Consider the following 20,528-nt stretch of genomic DNA (forward strand, 5'->3'; position numbering starts at 1 on the left):
CCCTAAGATAAGATGGGACCTGATTATTCAAAACCTTATAAGTAAGAAGAAGAATTTTAAATTCTATTCTAGAATTAACAGGAAGCCAGTGAAGAGAGGCCAATATGGGTGAGATATGCTCTCTCCTTCTAGTCCCCGTCAGTACTCTAGCTGCAGCATTCTGAATTAACTGAAGGCTTTTTAGGGAACTTTTAGGACAACCTGATAATAATGAATTACAATAGTCCAGCCTAGAGGAAATAAATGCATGAATTAGTTTTTCAGCATCACTCTGAGACAAGACCTTTCTGATTTTAGAGATATTGCGTAAATGCAAAAAAGCAGTCCTACATATTTGTTTAATATGCGCTTTGAATGACATATCCTGATCAAAAATGACTCCAAGATTTCTCACAGTATTACTAGAGGTCAGGGTAATGCCATCCAGAGTAAGGATCTGGTTAGACACCATGTTTCTAAGATTTGTGGGGCCAAGTACAATAACTTCAGTTTTATCTGAGTTTAAAAGCAGGAAATTAGAGGTCATCCATGTCTTTATGTCTGTAAGACAATCCTGCAGTTTAGCTAATTGGTGTGTGTCCTCTGGCTTAATGGATAGATAAAGCTGGGTATCATCTGCGTAACAATGAAAATTTAAGCAATACCGTCTAATAATACTGCCTAAGGGAAGCATGTATAAAGTGAATAAAATTGGTCCTAGCACAGAACCTTGTGGAACTCCATAATTAACTTTAGTCTGTGAAGAAGATTCCCCATTTACATGAACAAATTGTAATCTATTAGACAAATATGATTCAAACCACCGCAGCGCAGTGCCTTTAATACCTATGGCATGCTCTAATCTCTGTAATAAAATTTTATGGTCAACAGTATCAAAAGCAGCACTGAGGTCTAACAGAACAAGCACAGAGATGAGTCCACTGTCCGAGGCCATAAGAAGATCATTTGTAACCTTCACTAATGCTGTTTCTGTACTATGATGAATTCTAAAACCTGACTGAAACTCTTCAAATAGACCATTCCTCTGCAGATGATCAGTTAGCTGTTTTACAACTACCCTTTCAAGAATTTTTGAGAGAAAAGGAAGGTTGGAGATTGGCCTATAATTAGCTAAGATAGCTGGGTCGAGTGATGGCTTTTTAAGTAATGGTTTAATTACTGCCACCTTAAAAGCCTGTGGTACATAGCCAACTAACAAAGATAGATTGATCATATTTAAGATCGAAGCATTAAATAATGGTAGGGCTTCCTTGAGCAGCCTGGTAGGAATGGGGTCTAACAAACATGTTGATGGTTTGGATGAAGTAACTAATGAAAATAACTCAGACAGAACAATCGGAGAGAAAGAGTCTAACCAAATACCGGCATCACTGAAAGCAGCCAAAGATAACGATACGTCTTTGGGATGGTTATGAGTAATTTTTTCTCTAATAGTTAAAATTTTGTTAGCAAAGAAAGTCATGAAGTCATTACTAGTTAAAGTTAATGGAATACTCAGCTCAATAGAGCTCTGACTCTTTGTCAGCCTGGCTACAGTGCTGAAAAGAAACCTGGGGTTGTTCTTATTTTCTTCAATTAGTGATGAGTAGAAAGATGTCCTAGCTTTACGGAGGGCTTTTTTATAGAGCAACAGACTCTTTTTCCAGGCTAAGTGAAGATCTTCTAAATTAGTGAGACGCCATTTCCTCTCCAACTTACGGGTTATCTGCTTTAAGCTACGAGTTTGTGAGTTATACCATGGAGTCAGACACTTCTGATTTAAAGCTCTCTTTTTCAGAGGAGCTACAGCATCCAAAGTTGTCTTCAATGAGGATGTAAAACTATTGACGAGATACTCTATCTCCCTTACAGAGTTTAGGTAGCTACTCTGCACTGTGTTGGTATATGGCATTAGAGAACATAAAGAAGGAATCATATCCTTAAACCTAGTTACAGCGCTTTCTGAAAAACTTCTAGTGTAATGAAACTTATTCCCCACTGCTGGGTAGTCCATCAGAGTAAATGTAAATGTTATTAAGAAATGATCAGACAGAAGGGAGTTTTCAGGGAATACTGTTAAGTCTTCTATTTCCATACCATAAGTCAGAACAAGATCTAAGATATGATTAAAGTGGTGGGTGGACTCATTTACTTTTTGAGCAAAGCCAATAGAGTCTAATAATAGATTAAATGCAGTGTTGAGGCCGTCATTCTCAGCATCTGTGTGGATGTTAAAATCGCCCACTATAATTATCTTATCTGAGCTAAGCACTAAGTCAGACAAAAGGTCTGAAAATTCACAGAGAAACTCACAGTAACGACCAGGTGGACGATAGATAATAACAAATAAAACTGGTTTTTGGGACTTCCAATTTGGATGGACAAGACTAAGAGACAAGCTTTCAAATGAATTAAAGCTCTGTCTGGGTTTTTGATTAATTAATAAGCTGGAATGGAAGATTGCTGCTAATCCTCCGCCCCGGCCCGTGCTACGAGCATTCTGACAGTTAGTGTGACTCGGGGGTGTTGACTCATTTAAACTAACATATTCATCCTGCTGTAACCAGGTTTCTGTAAGGCAGAATAAATCAATATGTTGATCAATTATTATATCATTTACTAACAGGGACTTAGAAGAGAGAGACCTAATGTTTAACAGACCACATTTAACTGTTTTAGTCTGTGGTGCAGTTGAAGGTGCTATATTATTTTTTCTTTTTGAATTTTTATGCTTAAATAGATTTTTGCTGGTTATTGGTAGTCTGGGAGCAGGCACCGTCTCTACGGGGATGGGGTAATGAGGGGATGGCAGGGGGAGAGAAGCTGCAGAGAGGTGTGTAAGACTACAACTCTGCTTCCTGGTCCCAACCCTGGATAGTCACGGTTTGGAGGATTTAAGAAAATTGGCCAGATTTCTAGAAATGAGAGCTGCTCCATCCAAAGTGGGATGGATGCCGTCTCTCCTAACAAGACCAGGTTTTCCCCAGAAGCTTTGCCAATTATCTATGAAGCCCACCTCATTTTTTGGACACCACTCAGACAGCCAGCAATTCAAGGAGAACATGCGGCTAAACATGTCACTCCCGGTCTGATTGGGGAGGGGCCCAGAGAAAACTACAGAGTCCGACATTGTTTTTGCAAAGTTACACACCGATTTAATGTTAATTTTAGTGACCTCCGATTGGCGTAACCGGGTGTCATTACTGCCGACGTGAATTACAATCTTACCAAATTTACGCTTAGCCTTAGCCAGCAGTTTCAAATTTCCTTCAATGTCGCCTGCTCTGGCCCCCGGAAGACAATTGACTATGGTTGCTGGTGTCGCTAACTTCACATTTCTCAAAACAGAGTCGCCAATAACCAGAGTTTGATCCTCGGCGGGTGTGTCGTCGAGTGGGGAAAAACGGTTAGAGATGTGAACGGGTTGGCGGTGTACACGGGGCTTCTGTTTAGGGCTACGCTTCCTCCTCACAGTCACCCAGTCGGCCTGCTTTCCCGGCTGCTCGGGATCTGCCAGGGGGGAACTAACGGCGGCTAAGCTACCTTGGTCCGCACCGACTACAGGGGCCTGGCTAGCTGTAGAATTTTCCACGGTGCGGAGCCGAGTCTCCAATTCGCCCAGCCTGGCCTCCAAAGCTACGAATAAGCTACACTTATTACAAGTACCATTACTGCTAAAGGAGGCCGAGGAATAACTAAACATTTCACACCCAGAGCAGAAAAGTGCGGGAGAGACAGGAGAAGCCGCCATGCTAAACTGGCTAAGAGCTAGTAGCTACGCTAAGCTAGCGGATTCCTAAAAACACGCAAAGTGAATAATGTGTAAATAATTTAGAGGTGATTCAGCAGAAGGAGTGCTTTAGTTAAGGCACGTAAAGATTACACTGGGAAACAAATCGTAATCTAGATAACTAGATCAATCTAACTGCGCAGATTAAACAGCTAACAGATACAGAAAAACACCGCTGTGCTCCGGAACAGGAAGTGATACAATACCGCAGTGAGAGCCAACCACCAGTAGAGGCAAGCCACTGTTTACATACATAACAGTGATGTGATACAAAACAACAAAAGAGTGTGCAGTCTGGCGTGGTGGTGATACGGTGCGCTCCCAGCAGCGCTAACGGTCCGGAGCCAGAAGCCGTTCGGACCCAAGGACCCCGCCGACACCCCCCAGGTGGCCGCAACAAACCGAGTCTGTGAAAGAAGGAACCATTATGTGAGTCCACACTCTACACACAGAGAGACCACTCAAAGGTGTACATAAACAGCAAACACTTCCTGGCTTAATTACTAATCAGCTTCCCAACCTGCAGGCATGGAACATCCAGTTCACAAAACTCCACTGCAGTGGAAGCCGATACATGACTAACGTACAGCTCAATATAATAAGGTGTGAGGGACACCACATTTACTGACTGTATAAATGTTAGTCACAAAATCTAACGTACCTCAAGAAGTGTGCTGACGAGCGTGAGACCTCACCCCCTCCTCTTTCACAGACCGTGCATCAAACCCTGGACGTTCTCTGCATCCACTGATGATGAGATGGCTCCCGAGACGACGATCTCACCCGTCTGGTCACAAGGTCGAGTCTCTGGCAAATACACACTGTATACTCCAGTCTTAAATGCCACCATGTTCCAATCCATATAGATGCACCTCAGCTGTGAGTCCTGACGAGCCGCAGGTGATCAGGGTGAGGTCCTGATAACCTCAGCTACACAGCCACTCAGTCCCAAATGCAAGCCACCTGGAAGGAAAACCAAAAGACAGAAACAAAAAGGCAGCCAGGCCCCCCCAGCCATACAACAACTGCATTTGTAAGCAACAACAATAAGCTGTGTTGTTGACCAAATCACACTACCATGAGATTTAGGTGTTACTTCCAAAACACAGTTGGCAAGTTGATAATTTATGAACCAAATATTGATTGATAATAAATTCTAATAATCAATACTCTGATCAATAAAATGCCTTTAGAGAACCTTGGTTAAAACTAATCATGCTCAAACTCCATCTAGCCCAAAATACACTCACTTGGGACGACCTACATAGTCACAGTGAAATCCATTCATGCTCAAATTCAAATTCAGCCAAGATACTTTCATTTGGGATGTTCAGTTCAAATTTAATGAAAATCACATACAATATGTTCAAGTTACAGTGTTGGTTAAAATAAAAATAGAAAAGGTTTATGGTCCCTCATGTCATGTCATATGCACTATTTGCACTTTCTAAGTATACTTTTGTGTCAGTAATAAGTTGCTCTAAACGATATCTTGTTGATATTTATAGCTGTGTTATTATGACAATGACAAATAAAGTACTCATTGATTGATTTAATGTTTTTGGTGACATCAAATTCAAAAATAGAGAATCAGGTTTCTTTATGCCCTTTAAGCTAACAGTGAAAACAAATATCTGCAAGTATAACAGAGTATGTTGTACAACTGGTGATGGAACAGATTTAAGTTGCATTACACAGCTTCACCAATCACATGCACATAAGCTTACAGCTCATTCAGTGTGGTGATGGGTGTCTTGGTGGCTTCCCTCACCAGTCTCCTTAAATTTTTATAAATAACCTATGGGCAGCACGGTGGCTTAGTGGTTAGCACTGTTGCCTCACTGCAGGAAGGTCATGGGATCAAATCCCACCTGTGGCCTTTCTGTGTGGAGTTTGCATGTTCTTCCTGTGTTTGTGTGGGTTCCCTCCGGCTGCTCCGGCTTCCTCCCACGTCCAAAGGCATGCAGGTTAGGTGAACTGGAAACTTTAAATTGTCCGTAGGTGTGCGTGTGGGTGTGAATGTGTTTGTTTGTCTATATGTGGTCCTGCGACAGACTGGCATCCTGTCCAGGGTGTACTCCACCTCATGCCCTATGACTGCTGGGACAGACTCCAGTCCCCTGTGACCCTTAATTGGAGTAAGCAGTTGAAGATGAGTGAGTGAGTGAATCTACATTCAGGAGATTTTCATTATTTTAAAAGGTTTCAAGTATAACAAGAGTGAATAAAAGCTTTGCATAATACTTATTATCCAGCTGCCCCCCACCCCTCACCACCACTCTCCAATGTAACACTTGTGTGCTCCTGTTTATGAAATACTGCAATCTTCAGTCACATAGTGACAAGAAACAATTACTTCTTTTTAATTATCATTATTACAGCACACACGGCAACACGCTGCAGAATTATGCAACATAAAAGTTGACAACTTCCTGTTCAAAAAACACTGGTCAACAATTTTTTTTCTTGCATGGACTTTGAGAACTGATTTAGGGTAATTTTGAGGTGCTGAATCTAAATCTGAGCTCAGATTTCCTCTATCACTTCATGTTTTTTTTACAATCTGCATGTTCTTTATTGATGAATTATGCAAAAGTTGCTCATTCACTCATGAGTTCGACACCACTAATCATGCACAAAAGCAGCTTCAAAAGCAGTTTTAAGCCAGGTTCGTAAAATGTGAACAAGAGCCGTAATATTGTTTATGGCCCCAAAGAGGTGTGCGAGACTGTAGCTTTTGCTTCAATGCTTGATACAAGAAATATATTTTCATATCTCAAAAATGTGATGTGATTCGCAAAAACTAAAACTAGATTCGGATTCAGGGCCCCAAAATTACCCAAAATCTGTTGAAAAACTCGTGTTGATCAGCATAATCACAGGGATCTGATTTCTGGCCATCGTCTATCATGACTTGAAATTAAGCTATCAGATATAGGAATACTCACAATCTAATTTAATATTTCAATTTTACTATACATTTGTTAGACCTATTGGTATTTGCTCTTCATTTTTGTTTCTACTTTGCCTTAGTAATGTTTTCAATAATGAGGATTTATAACAATGCAGCAGTGCTCTACTGTGGTGTTAATTATTAGTATAATAATAATAATACTAGGTTCTGATACTGGATATGTACCAAGAATATAATTATACACAAATCCTTATTTAAAAGAAATAAACATATGTACTGCAATGTCACAGAAGTTTTATAATTAGAGCTTATTTTGAACAACAAAAAATAACGTTGTACAACATTGACTTGGTAAGATCATACATTATCTCTGTATAATTATACTGAAACTCAATAAATGATAATGTGGAATTATAATGAGTCAACCCCCCCCCCCCCCCCCCCCACAACCCCAACTTTTAAAGAGGCTGCTGGTATCTCCAGTAACAATATTTTACATGCATCAAAAGTATAAACCTTTAATTTATCATATATCAAATCACTTTATTAAAGCTGTTTTAAGGGAAGCTTGAGCATGAACATCGCAGAACAAAGTGGTGGTTGTGCTTTGTTTAGCCCAGGTAAAACCAGGGTGGTGAGGAATACATTTACATAGGCAGCAACGCAGGACAAATACTCACTCACTCACTCACTCACTCACTCACTCACTCACTCTTGCAGCACTGTTCAACGCTTCATCCAAAATACAGTGTGGTGTTCCCCAGAAAACAGGCAGAGACTGACCCCTACTGTCTGGTTGTCAGTTTACCTGGCACTGCTGATGCTCTGCAAAAGTCTGTGGGTTTGTTCTGAGAGGTCAGAGGGCACCAGGATCTCCACAGGGTTGACCTTTAGGATACGGCCCTCCAGCTCAGAGCGGGATGGACCGTCAGGGAAACAGTCCAAAAGCACATCTCCAGTGCTCGGCTGAACTGCCTGCAAACATCAACATGTAATCAGTGCACCACTATAACAATTAAAAACCACCTTGCATATGTCATAGTAAAAATATTTTTCTTTGCTGTGTATTGCGAGGCTAACCATGGGTGTTGCCTAATTTGCCCTCACCTCACAAAATGTTGTTATGCTCCTGCATCTGTGTCACATGTCACTCTGTTACATGAAAGTACTGTACGTATATTAGTGGTAGTAAATCTTTTAACTTCTGGATGTGAAATTAATAAATGTGTTTAAAAAAAATAAAAGCCTAATTATTTCCTATTGAAGACATTAGACTACAGTCATGCACAGCCTCACATGTTGTGCTATTATCATGTGAAGGTTTATTGAAATCTATAAAGTGGCATAGGAGTTGATTGTTGACAGTGTCAATATTATAGAGTACAATGCATCAATTAAAAACAAAAGTCCAATCATCTCCCCTTGAAGAATTTGACCACTATTATTTTCCTTCATGCAAATCTTTGTATGGTGTGCTACTATTGTGTGATGTATCAATGCTATCCACCAAACTGAGGACCTGCACTTGTAAGACTCATGGACACAGGGACAGGGTGACTTCTATTGTATATACCATGCAAAATTTTTGTTCTTGTAAGGGCCCTGTCCCACTGGGGAGAGGATTAATTGCGCATGAATTGAGTATACAAATTGCAGGCGTTCGTTGTCGTCCGCAACAAAAATGGCCAAAAATGACAAATGTCCCAGTATGAATTACGGATATATTAATAATATACAGCGAATATATGATGAACAATCATGGTTATATAACGCATGTAGTGAGGAAACTGATCCGACACATTGAGATTATCGCGGCAGTATTACGGGTGTATTGTGAATGCATTGCGCACGTGTTGCACGTGCACGGCATCTGCATTGCAGTCATAAAATAAGCTCACTAGGGCCGTCGGCATCACTATTCCCACCAACAATACAGCCTCTGGAGCATTTGTTGGACTTGGACAAGTTGATCACAGAGTTAATGTTCATTTTGTCATGCGAGGGTTAACTGTTCATGAGTTTGGGGAGCGGGAGGGGGGGAAGCCGCTCGGGGTGTGAGACAGTGTTTTGTTTTTTTTTTGAGTGAGTTGTGGGTAAACAGCAACTCTTCCTTTTGTTGGTGTTAAATAAAAGTCCTGGATTGCAGCGGCTACGTCTTTGTGGATTTACACAGCCAGACCGGCACTGACTGGCAGGTATGTCGCTTTCTGCCACACTTTGGGTTTACGTGACGTGTTTGTTATGCATTCACAGATTAGCTGCAAAGCAGATGTAATAAAAACGCTTTATTCGTGGCCAATTTGTATGCATTCGCTACAACATATTTTAGTTTGTGATGGGAACATGATGGGCACGCAATCTGTTTTACACACTGTCCCGGTCCGCTGTCAAGCTGCAAATCCCCGTCAGTTGCGGATATCAGCGGTTAACGGCAGATATACAGTGCATAGACTGAGTATGTATTGTGTATGAATTGAGTATATATGGAGTATGTAAGGCAGATGTTAACCGCATTATCTACAACATATTTTAGTTTGTGATGGGGACATGATAGGCACGATATATATCTGTTTTACACACTGTTCCGGTCCGCTGCCAAGCCGCAAATCCCCATCAGTCGCGGATATCAGCGGTTAACGGTAGATATACAGCGCACAGAGTGAGTATGTATTGTGCATGAATTGAGTATATATGGAGTATGTAAGGCGGATGTCATGCGCATTCGCTACAACATATTTTAGCTTGTGATGGGGACATGATAGGCACGATATATATCTGTTTTACACACGGTTCCGGTCCGCTGCCAAGCCGCAAATCCCCGTCAGTTGCGGATATCAGCGGTTAAGGAAAGATATACAGCGAGTGAGTATGTTTTGTGTATAAATTGAGTATATATGGAGTATGTAAGGCAGATGTCATCCACATTCAGATTTTTGAACAGCTCAAAAATCCTGGCTGCGGACATGCGTACCTCTGCGGATGATCACGGGCGTGTTCGGATGACGGCCGACTCATACAGGCATGTTGCACGGATATTGCGGATGTTTGCCGAATATGGGCCAATTGTGTGCGCAATCCATACGCAAATCCTCCTAAACGCCAGTGGGACAGGGCCCTAATGGGTACAAGAAATGAGACCTCTGCTTGTTTTGAACAAATGTGATACAGGGTACAATTTTCCATTTATTGTCAAAAAACTAAACACAGTTTGTTCTGCATCAGAATTCAGTAACTCACCACAAGTCCAACAGTGAGCTGCTTCCCCAGTTTGTCCCAGTTCTCACTGATACACAACAAGAAGCTGTCAGGAGGGTCCAACACCACATCCTCACAGCTGCCCTCATCCACATCTCCCAGGCGGCACACTGGGTTCACATCTCAAACTGTTAAGGGTAGTAGTAATAGTCTTAAGTTGTGATTTAATGCCACATCAGCATCTATGGCTATGGTATTTCACAACAAAAATGTCTTAAATACAAAGACATTATGAAAATACAAATAAGTAAGTTACACAGATAAGAAAACAATAAACAAATAAATAAGTTACACAGATAAGAAAACAACTAAATAAGATTCTTCAGATCCACACATGATTAAAAAGTGCAAAACATTTGGCAGTGGCACTTTTGTAAAAATACTGTTCAAAAGCACAGGGCATTAAGAGCAGGAAAGAAAGTAAAATATACCTAATCATTTGGAAGATGGCATAATGATTGTTCTTCCCCCTTTATAAACAAGGATGTGTGAGCCTTGAATGGTTTCAAAGGTATGTAACAATCTCTTATTGACATTCATTTCAAGCAATTTGTTTCCAGAACAGCATCCGATTCAATTTAGCATTTCCTTGAAATATACATGAACAATACAGATCTGGGGTCCACAGCTGGGATCTGAGGTTCAATGATGTCTTCAGGGAGGTCTTTCCTGGCAGCAATGTCTGCCTGCTCCTTACTAGAGCAGGTCAACTTGGCCTGTGACCCAATAGAACACCACACTCAAGTTCTGTCTCTGTAAAACTTTTATCTTTCTAAAATTCAATAAAATACAGATAATCTATCGGTGATCCATACTTAAAAAGTTAAGCGCCTGGAGTCATGATTGAGAGTCTGCAAACATTGAAGAGTGCTATTTTGGGGTAGTCACTACATATTCCACTGCTAAGCACAAAGTACGGCCGTGAAAACTGCCCTGGAATTGTGTACAGTCACTACTACCACAGATACACGGTCATCCACTTTAGACCCCTTAGTGTATATAGCTGTATGACAAGAAAAACTGCATATTTGCAAAAATTGCTGCTGATATACAAGTGGGAGTGTGTATGACTTCTTGTACAGGCTTAAATCCACAATGATATTTGGTAGTCTCAAATTCCAAGGGAGAATACAACAAAAATGTAACTGGGTTCCAGATGAGGTTTTATGCAGACTCCAAAAGCACTGATGTACTTAGATCTTGCCTCATACCACTGTAGTTGCTGGGAGTGAAAGGTGCCAGAGTAGGCTCAGTTATCTCTGATTGCTTCTGAATTTGACTGTGCACCAAAGAACCTGTTTTAAGCACCTGTTCTCATGTGCTTCCACATAGAGGCTGCTATCAAAGCCCATTTGAATTCTTACTGATGAACAGTAGGGTGCATCATGTTATTATGCAAAAAAAAAAAAATTTAATCATAGAATGTACTTTTACCCTGTCTAATTTTTTTACACTTGCTCTTCTCAGATATCCAAACCCAATACTATTGAAGTTGCTCAATATTTAGAGGTCCCACCAGCCACTTGTATATTTGGGGAAATTTGGCGGCCAAGCATATTTCTAAAAAATGGACAATTTTGTAGCGAGCATTCTGAAGCTTTCAGAACATAAGGTTGGACTAAAAATGGGATGTATTGTGTTTTATATGATTTAAGTTGAAATCAGAAATTTAAATAGCAATTTATTCATTAAAAACGGCAACTTTTTGGCAGGTCAATACTATAAATTGTGATATATTATATACACAATGCAAACACACACTCCAAATACACAAATTATACGATTTCGGGACTTTTGAGCATAATTTGTTGTGTTCGGTGGGACCTCTAAACATGCGTGTATTTCCATAATATTTCACATGTGACATACCCTATACCAATGTAAAAATTAAGCATAGGTAAAAGTTAGATTTCCAACCTTCATATTTTTGATGCACCCTAATGAACAGCATCAACCACCTCTATATACGACTTTCTTGCAGCCCTGTAAACTATGCTGCCATAGTCTAGGATCTGCCCAGCGTTCTATAAAACCATAGAAGTACAAATGTGTGGCAATTGTATTTTTGTGCCGGTCCCAGTTATTTTAGCATCTCCCTTTCTGCTCAGGGTCACCGAGTGAATCAGACACAGATCTGCACACTTATTTGGCAAAGGTTTTATGCTTGCTGCCCTTTGTGACACACCTCCACGTGACATGAGGAATAAGCATCGGTGGTCTTGAACCAGGGACCTTCTGTTTTGGAAGCCAGTGGAATAATCATTTGGCCACCACACTGCTCATTCTCAAAAATGTCATGTATGGAATACAAGACAGCATGTTATTAATTATACTAAGTCCAAGGAAATGAATTTCCTTTTCCACTTTAATAGCTTCACCCATGTAGAGCTTAGAGTCACGATGCAACTGTCTCTCAAATGTACTTGTGTATTTTCCACTGTAGCAGATGCAACAGCGGAGCGAATGCTTTCCTGAGTAATTTTTAGCTCCTGCAAGCGCAAATTCAAAAAAGTAGTTTCAGTCTGATCTCTGAACTGTCTAATGGATAAAACACTAAAAATAATAAATGGGCAAACATCCCCTTAAACACCTTTGACATAGGTCCTTTAAAATGTCATATCTCTGTGTTTTATCACACACTTCTACATATTAAAAAAGGGCAGCAATCACATGTTCCTTTCTGAAAACCATTGAGTACATAAGACTCTAATCTGATTAGATGGTCCACAGCACTCCTGCCTCATCTGAAATACACAGGAATCGACTCATCTGGCTCTCAGATACTAGCATCCAATCCAGATGGTTATTCGCCATTGTCTCCATGGTTTTACAAAGGTAACTCAGAAGAGTTATCCGGCACTAAGTGTTGGAATCAAAATGATCTTTCAAACTGTTGAGGACATCACTTCAAAGACACACATATACAAAGCACTGAGAAATACTGCAAGCACACAGGATCAGGATACCCTCTCCCACCAGAGTGGACTTTGTGTAGAGAGCACTGAGCTGACGAGTGAACAGAGCATTTCTACTGGCTCCGGAGGCTTTGATTGCAGACGTCTCTGTCTGTTTCACCACGCCAACCTCCAAAATCAAAGACAAAAAACACAAAAATCACAACAATGAAGAGCTAAAAGAACAGTTTGTCTGGTGTTAACCTTTTTTAAAGTACATCGTGTACCTTGTGTCCCTGGGACACCAGCCGTCTCACATGAACAAACAAGCGGTGTGCGGGGATGCTGCAGGTCATGAAGTTATGATCCAGGTGACAGAAGATGTTCAACTCCTTTGCTGCAATCTGTGCATGAACACACACACACACACACACATAGTACTGATGCACTCACTGCTGCGTTACATGAAATGAATCATGAGTGACAGTTCATCTGATTTCCAAAGTTGTACAGTAGGTTTTTGATATGATCTTGTGTACACAGTACTGTGCCACTGCACAAAAGATTTAGGCACCCACGAAGTTTGATGTAAATGTTTGGGGATTTTTTTTTTTTTTCCTTACATCGTGGATAAAGAGAAAAACTCAGCCACATGGGGTGTGCAGCCAGTACATTCTGAGTGCTGGTCCCAAGCCCGGATAAATGAGAAGGGTTGCGTCAGGAAGGGCATCCGGCGTAAAACAAGCCAACCCAACTATGCAGACTAAGAATCGAATTTCCATACCGGATCGGTCGTGGCCCGGGTTAACAACATCTGCCACCGGTGCTGTTGCCCAACAGGGTGCCGGCGGGAATTGGGCTACTGCTGGGCGAAGACGACGAAGAAGAGGAGGAGAATGTTTCCACAAACAGCGGGAGAAGAAGAAAACCAGAAGGGTGGAAATGAGAGTGGGGACTCTGAATGTTGGTAGTATGACTGGTAAAGGGAGAGAGCTGGCTGATATGATGGAGAGGAGAAAGGTAGACATATTGTGGGTGCAGAGACCAAGTGGAAGGGAAGTAAGAGCAGGAGCATCGGTGGTGGGTACAAGTTGTTATACCATGGTGAGGCCAGGAAGAGAAATGGTGTTGGGGTCATTTTAAAGGAAGAGTATGTTAAAAGTGTGTTGGAGGTTAAGCGAGTGTCTGACAGGGTGATGAGTGTGAAGTTGGAAATTGAAGGGGTGATGATGAATATCATCAGTGCATAAGCCCCACAGGTAGGTTGTGAGATGAAGGAGAAAGAAGATTTCTGGAGTGTGTTAGATGAGGTGGTGGAGAGTGTGCCCAAGCATGAAAGAGTGGCGATAGGAGCGGACTTCAATGGGCATGTTGGTGAAGGGAACAGAGGTGATGAGGAAGTAATGGGTAGATATGGTATCAAGGATAGGAATGGGGAAGGACAGATGGTAGTTGATTTTGCAAAAAGGATGGAAATGGCTGTGGTGAGCGCAGGGTAACATATAAGAGTGGAGGAAGGTGCACACAGGTGGACTACATTCTTTATAAAAGATGCAAGCTAAAGAAATCAGAGCCTGTAAGGTGGTGGCAGGAGAGAGTGTCATTAGACAGCATAGGGTGGTTGTTTGTAGGATGACTTTAGAGGTAAAGAAGAAGAAGAGAGTGAGAGCTCAACAAAGGATCAGATGGTGGAAGCTGAAGGAGGAAGACTGGTGTGTGAAATTTAGCGAGCAGGTGAGAGAAGCACTGGATGGAGGAGAAGCAATTTTGGATAACTGGAAAAGAACTGCAGAAGTGGAGAGGGAGCCAGCTAGGACAGTACTGGGTATGACATCTGGACAGTGGAAGGAAGACAAGGAGACTTGGTGGTGGAATGAAGAGGTCCAGGAAAGGAGAAAGAGGTTGGCGAAAACGTTTTGGGATAATCGGAGAGATGAAGAAAGTAGACAGGAGTACAAGGAGATGTGGTGTAAGGCAAAAAGAGAAGTGGCAAAAGTGAAAGAAAAGGCATATTGCGAGATGTACAAGAAGTTGAATAGTAAGGAAGGAGAAAAGGACTTGTACCGATTTGCCAGACAAAGGGACAGCGCTGGAAAGGATGTGCAGCAGGTTAGGGTGGTAAAAGATGCACATGGTAATGTGCTGACAAGTGAGGAAGTACAAGAGATTAGTAAGGAAGAAGTGAGGGCTGCTATGAAAAGGATGAAGAGTGGAAAGACAGCTGGTCCAGATGGCATTCCAGTGGAGGCATGGAAATGTCTAGAAGAGATGGCAGTAGAGTTTCTAACCAGATTGTTTAATAAAATCTTGGAAAGTGAGAGGATGCCTGAGGAGTGGAGACGAAATGTGCTGGTTCCTATTTTCAAGAACAAGGGTGATGTGCAGAGCTGCAGCAACTACAGAGGCATAAAGTTGATCAGCCACAGCATGAAGTTATGGGAAAGAGTAGTAGAAGCTAGGCTTAGAAAATAGGTGAAGATCTGTGAGCAGCAATATGATTTCATGCCGAGAAAGAGCACTACAGATGCAATGTTTGTTCTGAGAATAGTGTTGGAGAAGTACAGAGAAGGCCAGAAAGAGTTACATTGTGTGTTTGTGGACTTACAAAAAGCTTATGATAGGGTGCCAAGAGAAGAGCTGTGGTATTGTATGAGGAAGTCTGGAGTGGCAGAGAAGTATGTTAGGGTAGTGCAGGACATGTACAAGAATAGTGTGACAGCGGTGAGATGCGCAGTCGGAATGACACACTCATTCAAGGTGGAGGTGGGATTACACCAAGGATCAGCTCTGAGTCCTTTCTTGTTTGCAGTGGTGATGGACAGGTTGACAGATGAGATCAGACAGGAGTCCCCATGGACTATGATGTTTGCAGATGACATTGTGATCTGTAGTGAGAGTAGAGAGCAAGTTGAGTCTAGTCTGGAGAGGTGGAGATATGCTTTGGAGAGAAGGGGAATGAAAGTCAGTAGAAGCAAGACTGAGTACATGTGTGTGAATAGGAGGGAGCCCAGTGGAATAGTGCAGTTACAAGGAGTAGAAGTGGTGAAAGTAGATGAGTTTAAATATTCAAAGTAATGGAGAGTGTGGTAGAGAGGTGAAGAAGAGAGTGCAGGCAGTGTGGAGTGGGTGGAGAAAGGTGGCAGGAGTGATTTGTGACCGAAGAATATCAGCAAGAGCGAAGGGGAAAGTTTACAAGACAGTAGTGAGACCAGCTATGTTGTACGGTTTAGAGACGGTGGCACTAACAAAAAGACAGGAGGCACAGCTGAAGATGTTGCATTCTGAGTGACAAGAATGGACAAGATTAGGAATGAACATATCAGAGGGACAACTCAGGTGGGACGGTTTGGAGACAAAGTCAGAGAGGCGAGACTGAGATGGTTTGGACATGTGCAGAGGAGGGACCCAGGGTATATAAGGAGAAGGATGCTGAGGATGGAGCCACCAGGCAGGAGAAGAGGGAGACCAAAGAGGAGGTTCATGGATGTGCTGAGGGAGGACATGCTTGGTGTGACAGAGGAAGATACAGAGGACAGGGTGAGATGGAAATGATTGATCTGCTGTGGCGACCCCTAACGGGAACACCCGAAAGACAAAGAAGAAGAAGTGGATAAAGAGAAAATAATTTGAAATGTGTTCACACTCCTTTTTCTAACAAAAACCAAATGAGACATTTTGAACTATTTCATTAAATACAGCATCTAGAGTACTACCTGGTACATAAAAACACAAATCCAGGGAAATAATGCAACACATGATAAAATACAACCCAAAATCTTATTTACAGAAAACAAACATAAGTTATACAAAGTTTCAAAGCTGAAAAATATACAAACATTTTATTTACTTAGAAGTACAGTTGTATGTAAGGGTTTGTGCACCCCTGATGATTTCCATGATTTTCCTTTACAAATCATTGGTTGTTTGGATCAGCAATTTCAGTTAAATATATCATAAAGAAAATCCCACCCCTGCCACATTTCCCCATGTAATGTGGAGTTGCGTCAGGAAGGGCATCCGGCATAAAACCTGTGCCAATTCAACATGCAGATCCATGTTGGATTTGCTGTGGCGACCCCGAGTGCAAAACAAGGGAGCAGCCGAAGGGACTTACTATATCATACAGCAGACAAACACACACTGATATTTGAGAAGTGAAATGAAGTTTCTGCCATTTACAGAAAGTGTGCAATAATTATTTGAATAAAATTTGGCAGGTGGATAAATTTGGGCACCCTTGTCCTTTAATTGATTTGAATACATTTAGCACTAATTATTGGAACACAAAATTGGTTTGTTAAAGTGTCCCTGCCACACTATGACGTTTTTACATATTCTTGAAGAATTAAAAAAAGCTTTTTTCACATGTTGTCTTTGTTTTTTACCAAAAAATTACACTGAATAAGTATTTAGACGTTTCGTTGAGAATTTGTATTTACCGCCTCCGAGTTGACCTACTTTTTCGCTGCGACGGATGTGACGTCATTTGAGTAAATGTCTCGCAGATGCCACTCATCTGCGAGACACTCAAATAACAGATTGTTATTTGTATATTTTTATATAGCATGATAAAATGAATAAAAATATAATTTCACATAAGTTTCACATTGTTTCATTCAAATGAGAAGTGTTTTACAATTTGTTAAAAAACATTTTATTCAGTCTATATGAGCAACATAGCAAAAGAGGTTCTTCAGATCTGCAAAACACCAAACCAACCAGAAATCCCCACCAATGATCCTCCTCCACTGAGCAGCCAACGTGAACGGACGAAGCTGAGGCTGATGCTGCCAAGCGGACCAGGTACCACCGATGACCCAACCCCTCACTCCAGAGGAGGAAACTGGAAGCCAGTGTAGTCGGATGATGGTGATGGAAATGTACCTTATTTTGAATACAACACAAGCTGGTAGTGGCACCCTTCTGCGCCTTCCCAAGTGTCCCCAGCACAACCACACAAATTGCTGATATGACGATACTTTCTGCAACAAAAAATAGCATGGATTTATGTTCAAAACAACAGTTCATTCTTTTTATTTTAATATTTTTTACTTTTTTCTATAAACCATGTAAATGAAACTTTCTATTTCATGTGCTGACTCGTACTGTGGAGCATCATGTAGGCATAGTGTGCCACTCTGAGGACATCTGCATCCAAACACACAATCGAGAAACTAGCCAGCTGTGTGACACATTGAGGCTTTTCGCCACCACTTTGCATCTCCGCCAAGACTGCAGAAATTTCCCTGCAACAGCCAGACTCGATCACGAGTGGCATCGGCTGACTGTGTTCACATGAGCACCTGAAAAAAAAACAGAACATTGACTTTTTTGTTTTCCAAATATACATATGCATGTAAACTGAACAGCCTGTTTTTTGTTCAGATGTCTGTTCATTCAAAGTAGATTAGATGTGATACAAGTTATGATAACAGATGTTCTGTATGTGTATTTAGACAGGAAAGTCCCCATTTAGCATAAACATTTTTCTACAATATTATGCCTGATCAAATTTGACAACAGATATAGAAGTAAAATTTTCTTTTATTTAGAAATCTTTTCCCCCATCCCATGTGGGTCTACAGCTTTTCAGATAATGATTTGCAATCATTTGCTTTGAATAAAAAGTGAAGAATTAGCAATCACAAGAAACTGACTTATAAATGATTAAATATATACAGAATGTACAGAAACTTTATTTTCAGTAATTTTAGAACAAACTCCTGAATTAAAGCACACTGTGCTGCTCAAATATTTTTTTCATATACAAACACACCGTGCCAGGAATAAATGATCATTTATAAGAAAGTGGTGAGTGAACAAATCATTCTGTCATCCTCCACAACGCTGCTGCTGTCAGCTGACAGCTGCAGCTTCATCCTCTTTCTGTCGCATTCGGCTGGAACATATACACGGTCTGGATCCGCTCATTATTTACACCGTTAAAATCTTCATCAGAAACTTCCTCATCTTCTTCAAAAACAATCGATATGTCACTTAAATCTTCGCTATAATCGCACACTATGCCTTCGCTGTCTGTGTCTGCCGTATTGGTAAACAGAGCGGCGTTGCGAGACATTTACTCGAATGACGTCACACCCGTCGCAGCGAAAAAGTAGGTCAACTCGGAGGCGGTAAATTCAAATTCTCAGATGGGTAACGAAATGTCTAAATACTTGTTCAGAGTAATTTTATGGTAAAAAAAAAACAAAGACAACATGTGGAAAAAGCTTTTTTTTATTCTACAAGAATATGTAAAAATATCATAGCGTGGCAGGGACACTTTAAGCTCATTAACCCTTGACCTCCGTACACAGGTGAATCAATCATGAGAAAGGGTTTTTAAGGTCGCCATTTGCAAATAATTCCCCTCTTTGCATCTCTTCTAATGAGTGGCAACGTAGGACCCTCGAAACAACTCTCAAATGACCTGAAAACAAAGATTGTTCAACATTATGGTTTAGGAGAAGGATGCAAAAAGCTATTTCAGAGATTTCAGTTGTCAGTTTTCACTGTGATGAACGTTGTGAGGAAATGGAAGCCCACGGGCACAGTACTAGTTAAGGCCTGAAGTGGCAGGCCAAGAAAAATCTCAGATAAGCTGAAATGAAGGATAGTGAGAACAGTCATAGTCAACCCACAGACCTGCTCCAAAGACCTACAACATGATCTTGTAGCAGATAGTATCTCTGTGCATCGTTCAACTATACAGCGCACTTTCCACAAGAAGATGCTGTAATGCAGAGGAAGCCTTTTCTGCATACACACCACAATCAGAGTCATTTGAGGTATGCTAAAGCACACTTGGACAAGCAAGCTTCATTTTCGAATAAGGTGCTGTGGACTGATGAAACTAAAATTGAGTTATTTGGACATAACAAGGGGCGGTATGCATGGCTGAAAAAGAACACAGCATCCCAAGAAAAACACTTGCTACCTACAGTAAAATTTGGAGGTGGTTCCATCATGCTGTGTGGCTGTGTGGCCAGTGCAGGTACTGGGAATCTTGTTCAAGTTGAGGGTTACATGGATTCCAGTCAATATCAGCAGAATCTTGAGAACAATGTTCATGAATTAGTGACAAAGTTGAAGTTGCGCCGGGGCTGGATCTTTCAACAAGACAACAACCCTAAACACTGCTCAAAATCTACTAAGGCATTCATGCAGAGGAACAAGTACAATGTTCTGGAATGGCCATCTCAGTCCCCAGACCTGAATATTATTGAAAATCTGTGGTTTGAGTTTAAGCAGGCTGTCCATGCTCAGAAACCAACAAACCTGAGATGTTTTGTAAAGAAGAATGGTCCAAAATACCTTCAACCAAAATCCAGACTCTCATTGGAAGCTATAAGAAGCTTTTAGAGGCTGTTATTTCTGCAACAGGAGGATCTAGGAGGATTGTATGGCCTTGCCTTACAATATAAAGCGCCTTGGGGCAACTGTTTGTTGTGATTTGGCGCTATATAAAAAAATTGATTGATTGATTGATTGATTGATTGATCTACTAAATACTGATGTATTTTTGTGTGTTCTTCAAACAAAATTAGGCAGGTGCATAAATTTGGGCACCCCAACAGAAAAAATACATCAATATTACAAAAGTGGACCAATTACTCTGATTTGATCAACAAAAACAAGCACTCCAAGTTCTTGTTTGACATGGTGGCAACACTTATTCATGGACAACCACCTATAA

The 20,528-nt window shown here is 41.1% G+C and overlaps 1 protein-coding gene across 4 annotated transcripts in view; it reads right to left on the reverse strand.

Annotated features, from left to right (window-relative positions):
• msh3 (mutS homolog 3 (E. coli)) overlaps positions 1-20,528 on the reverse strand; it is a 149,953-nt gene that overhangs the window by 120,295 nt on the left and 9,130 nt on the right. For all 4 annotated transcript variants that reach the window (XM_034170665.1, XM_034170663.1, XM_034170664.1 and 1 more), the window contains exons 5-8: positions 13,120-13,236; positions 12,905-13,022; positions 9,921-10,060; positions 7,492-7,658 (exon numbers count right to left, since the gene is read on the reverse strand). In XM_034170665.1, the coding sequence (XP_034026556.1) occupies positions 7,492-7,658; positions 9,921-10,060; positions 12,905-13,022; positions 13,120-13,236 (542 nt within the window). The remainder of the gene's footprint in view (positions 1-7,491; positions 7,659-9,920; positions 10,061-12,904; positions 13,023-13,119; positions 13,237-20,528) is intronic.

The sequence above is a fragment of the Thalassophryne amazonica genome, chromosome 5 (genome assembly GCF_902500255.1).
Source record: "Thalassophryne amazonica chromosome 5, fThaAma1.1, whole genome shotgun sequence".
NCBI lineage: Eukaryota > Metazoa > Chordata > Actinopteri > Batrachoidiformes > Batrachoididae > Thalassophryne > Thalassophryne amazonica.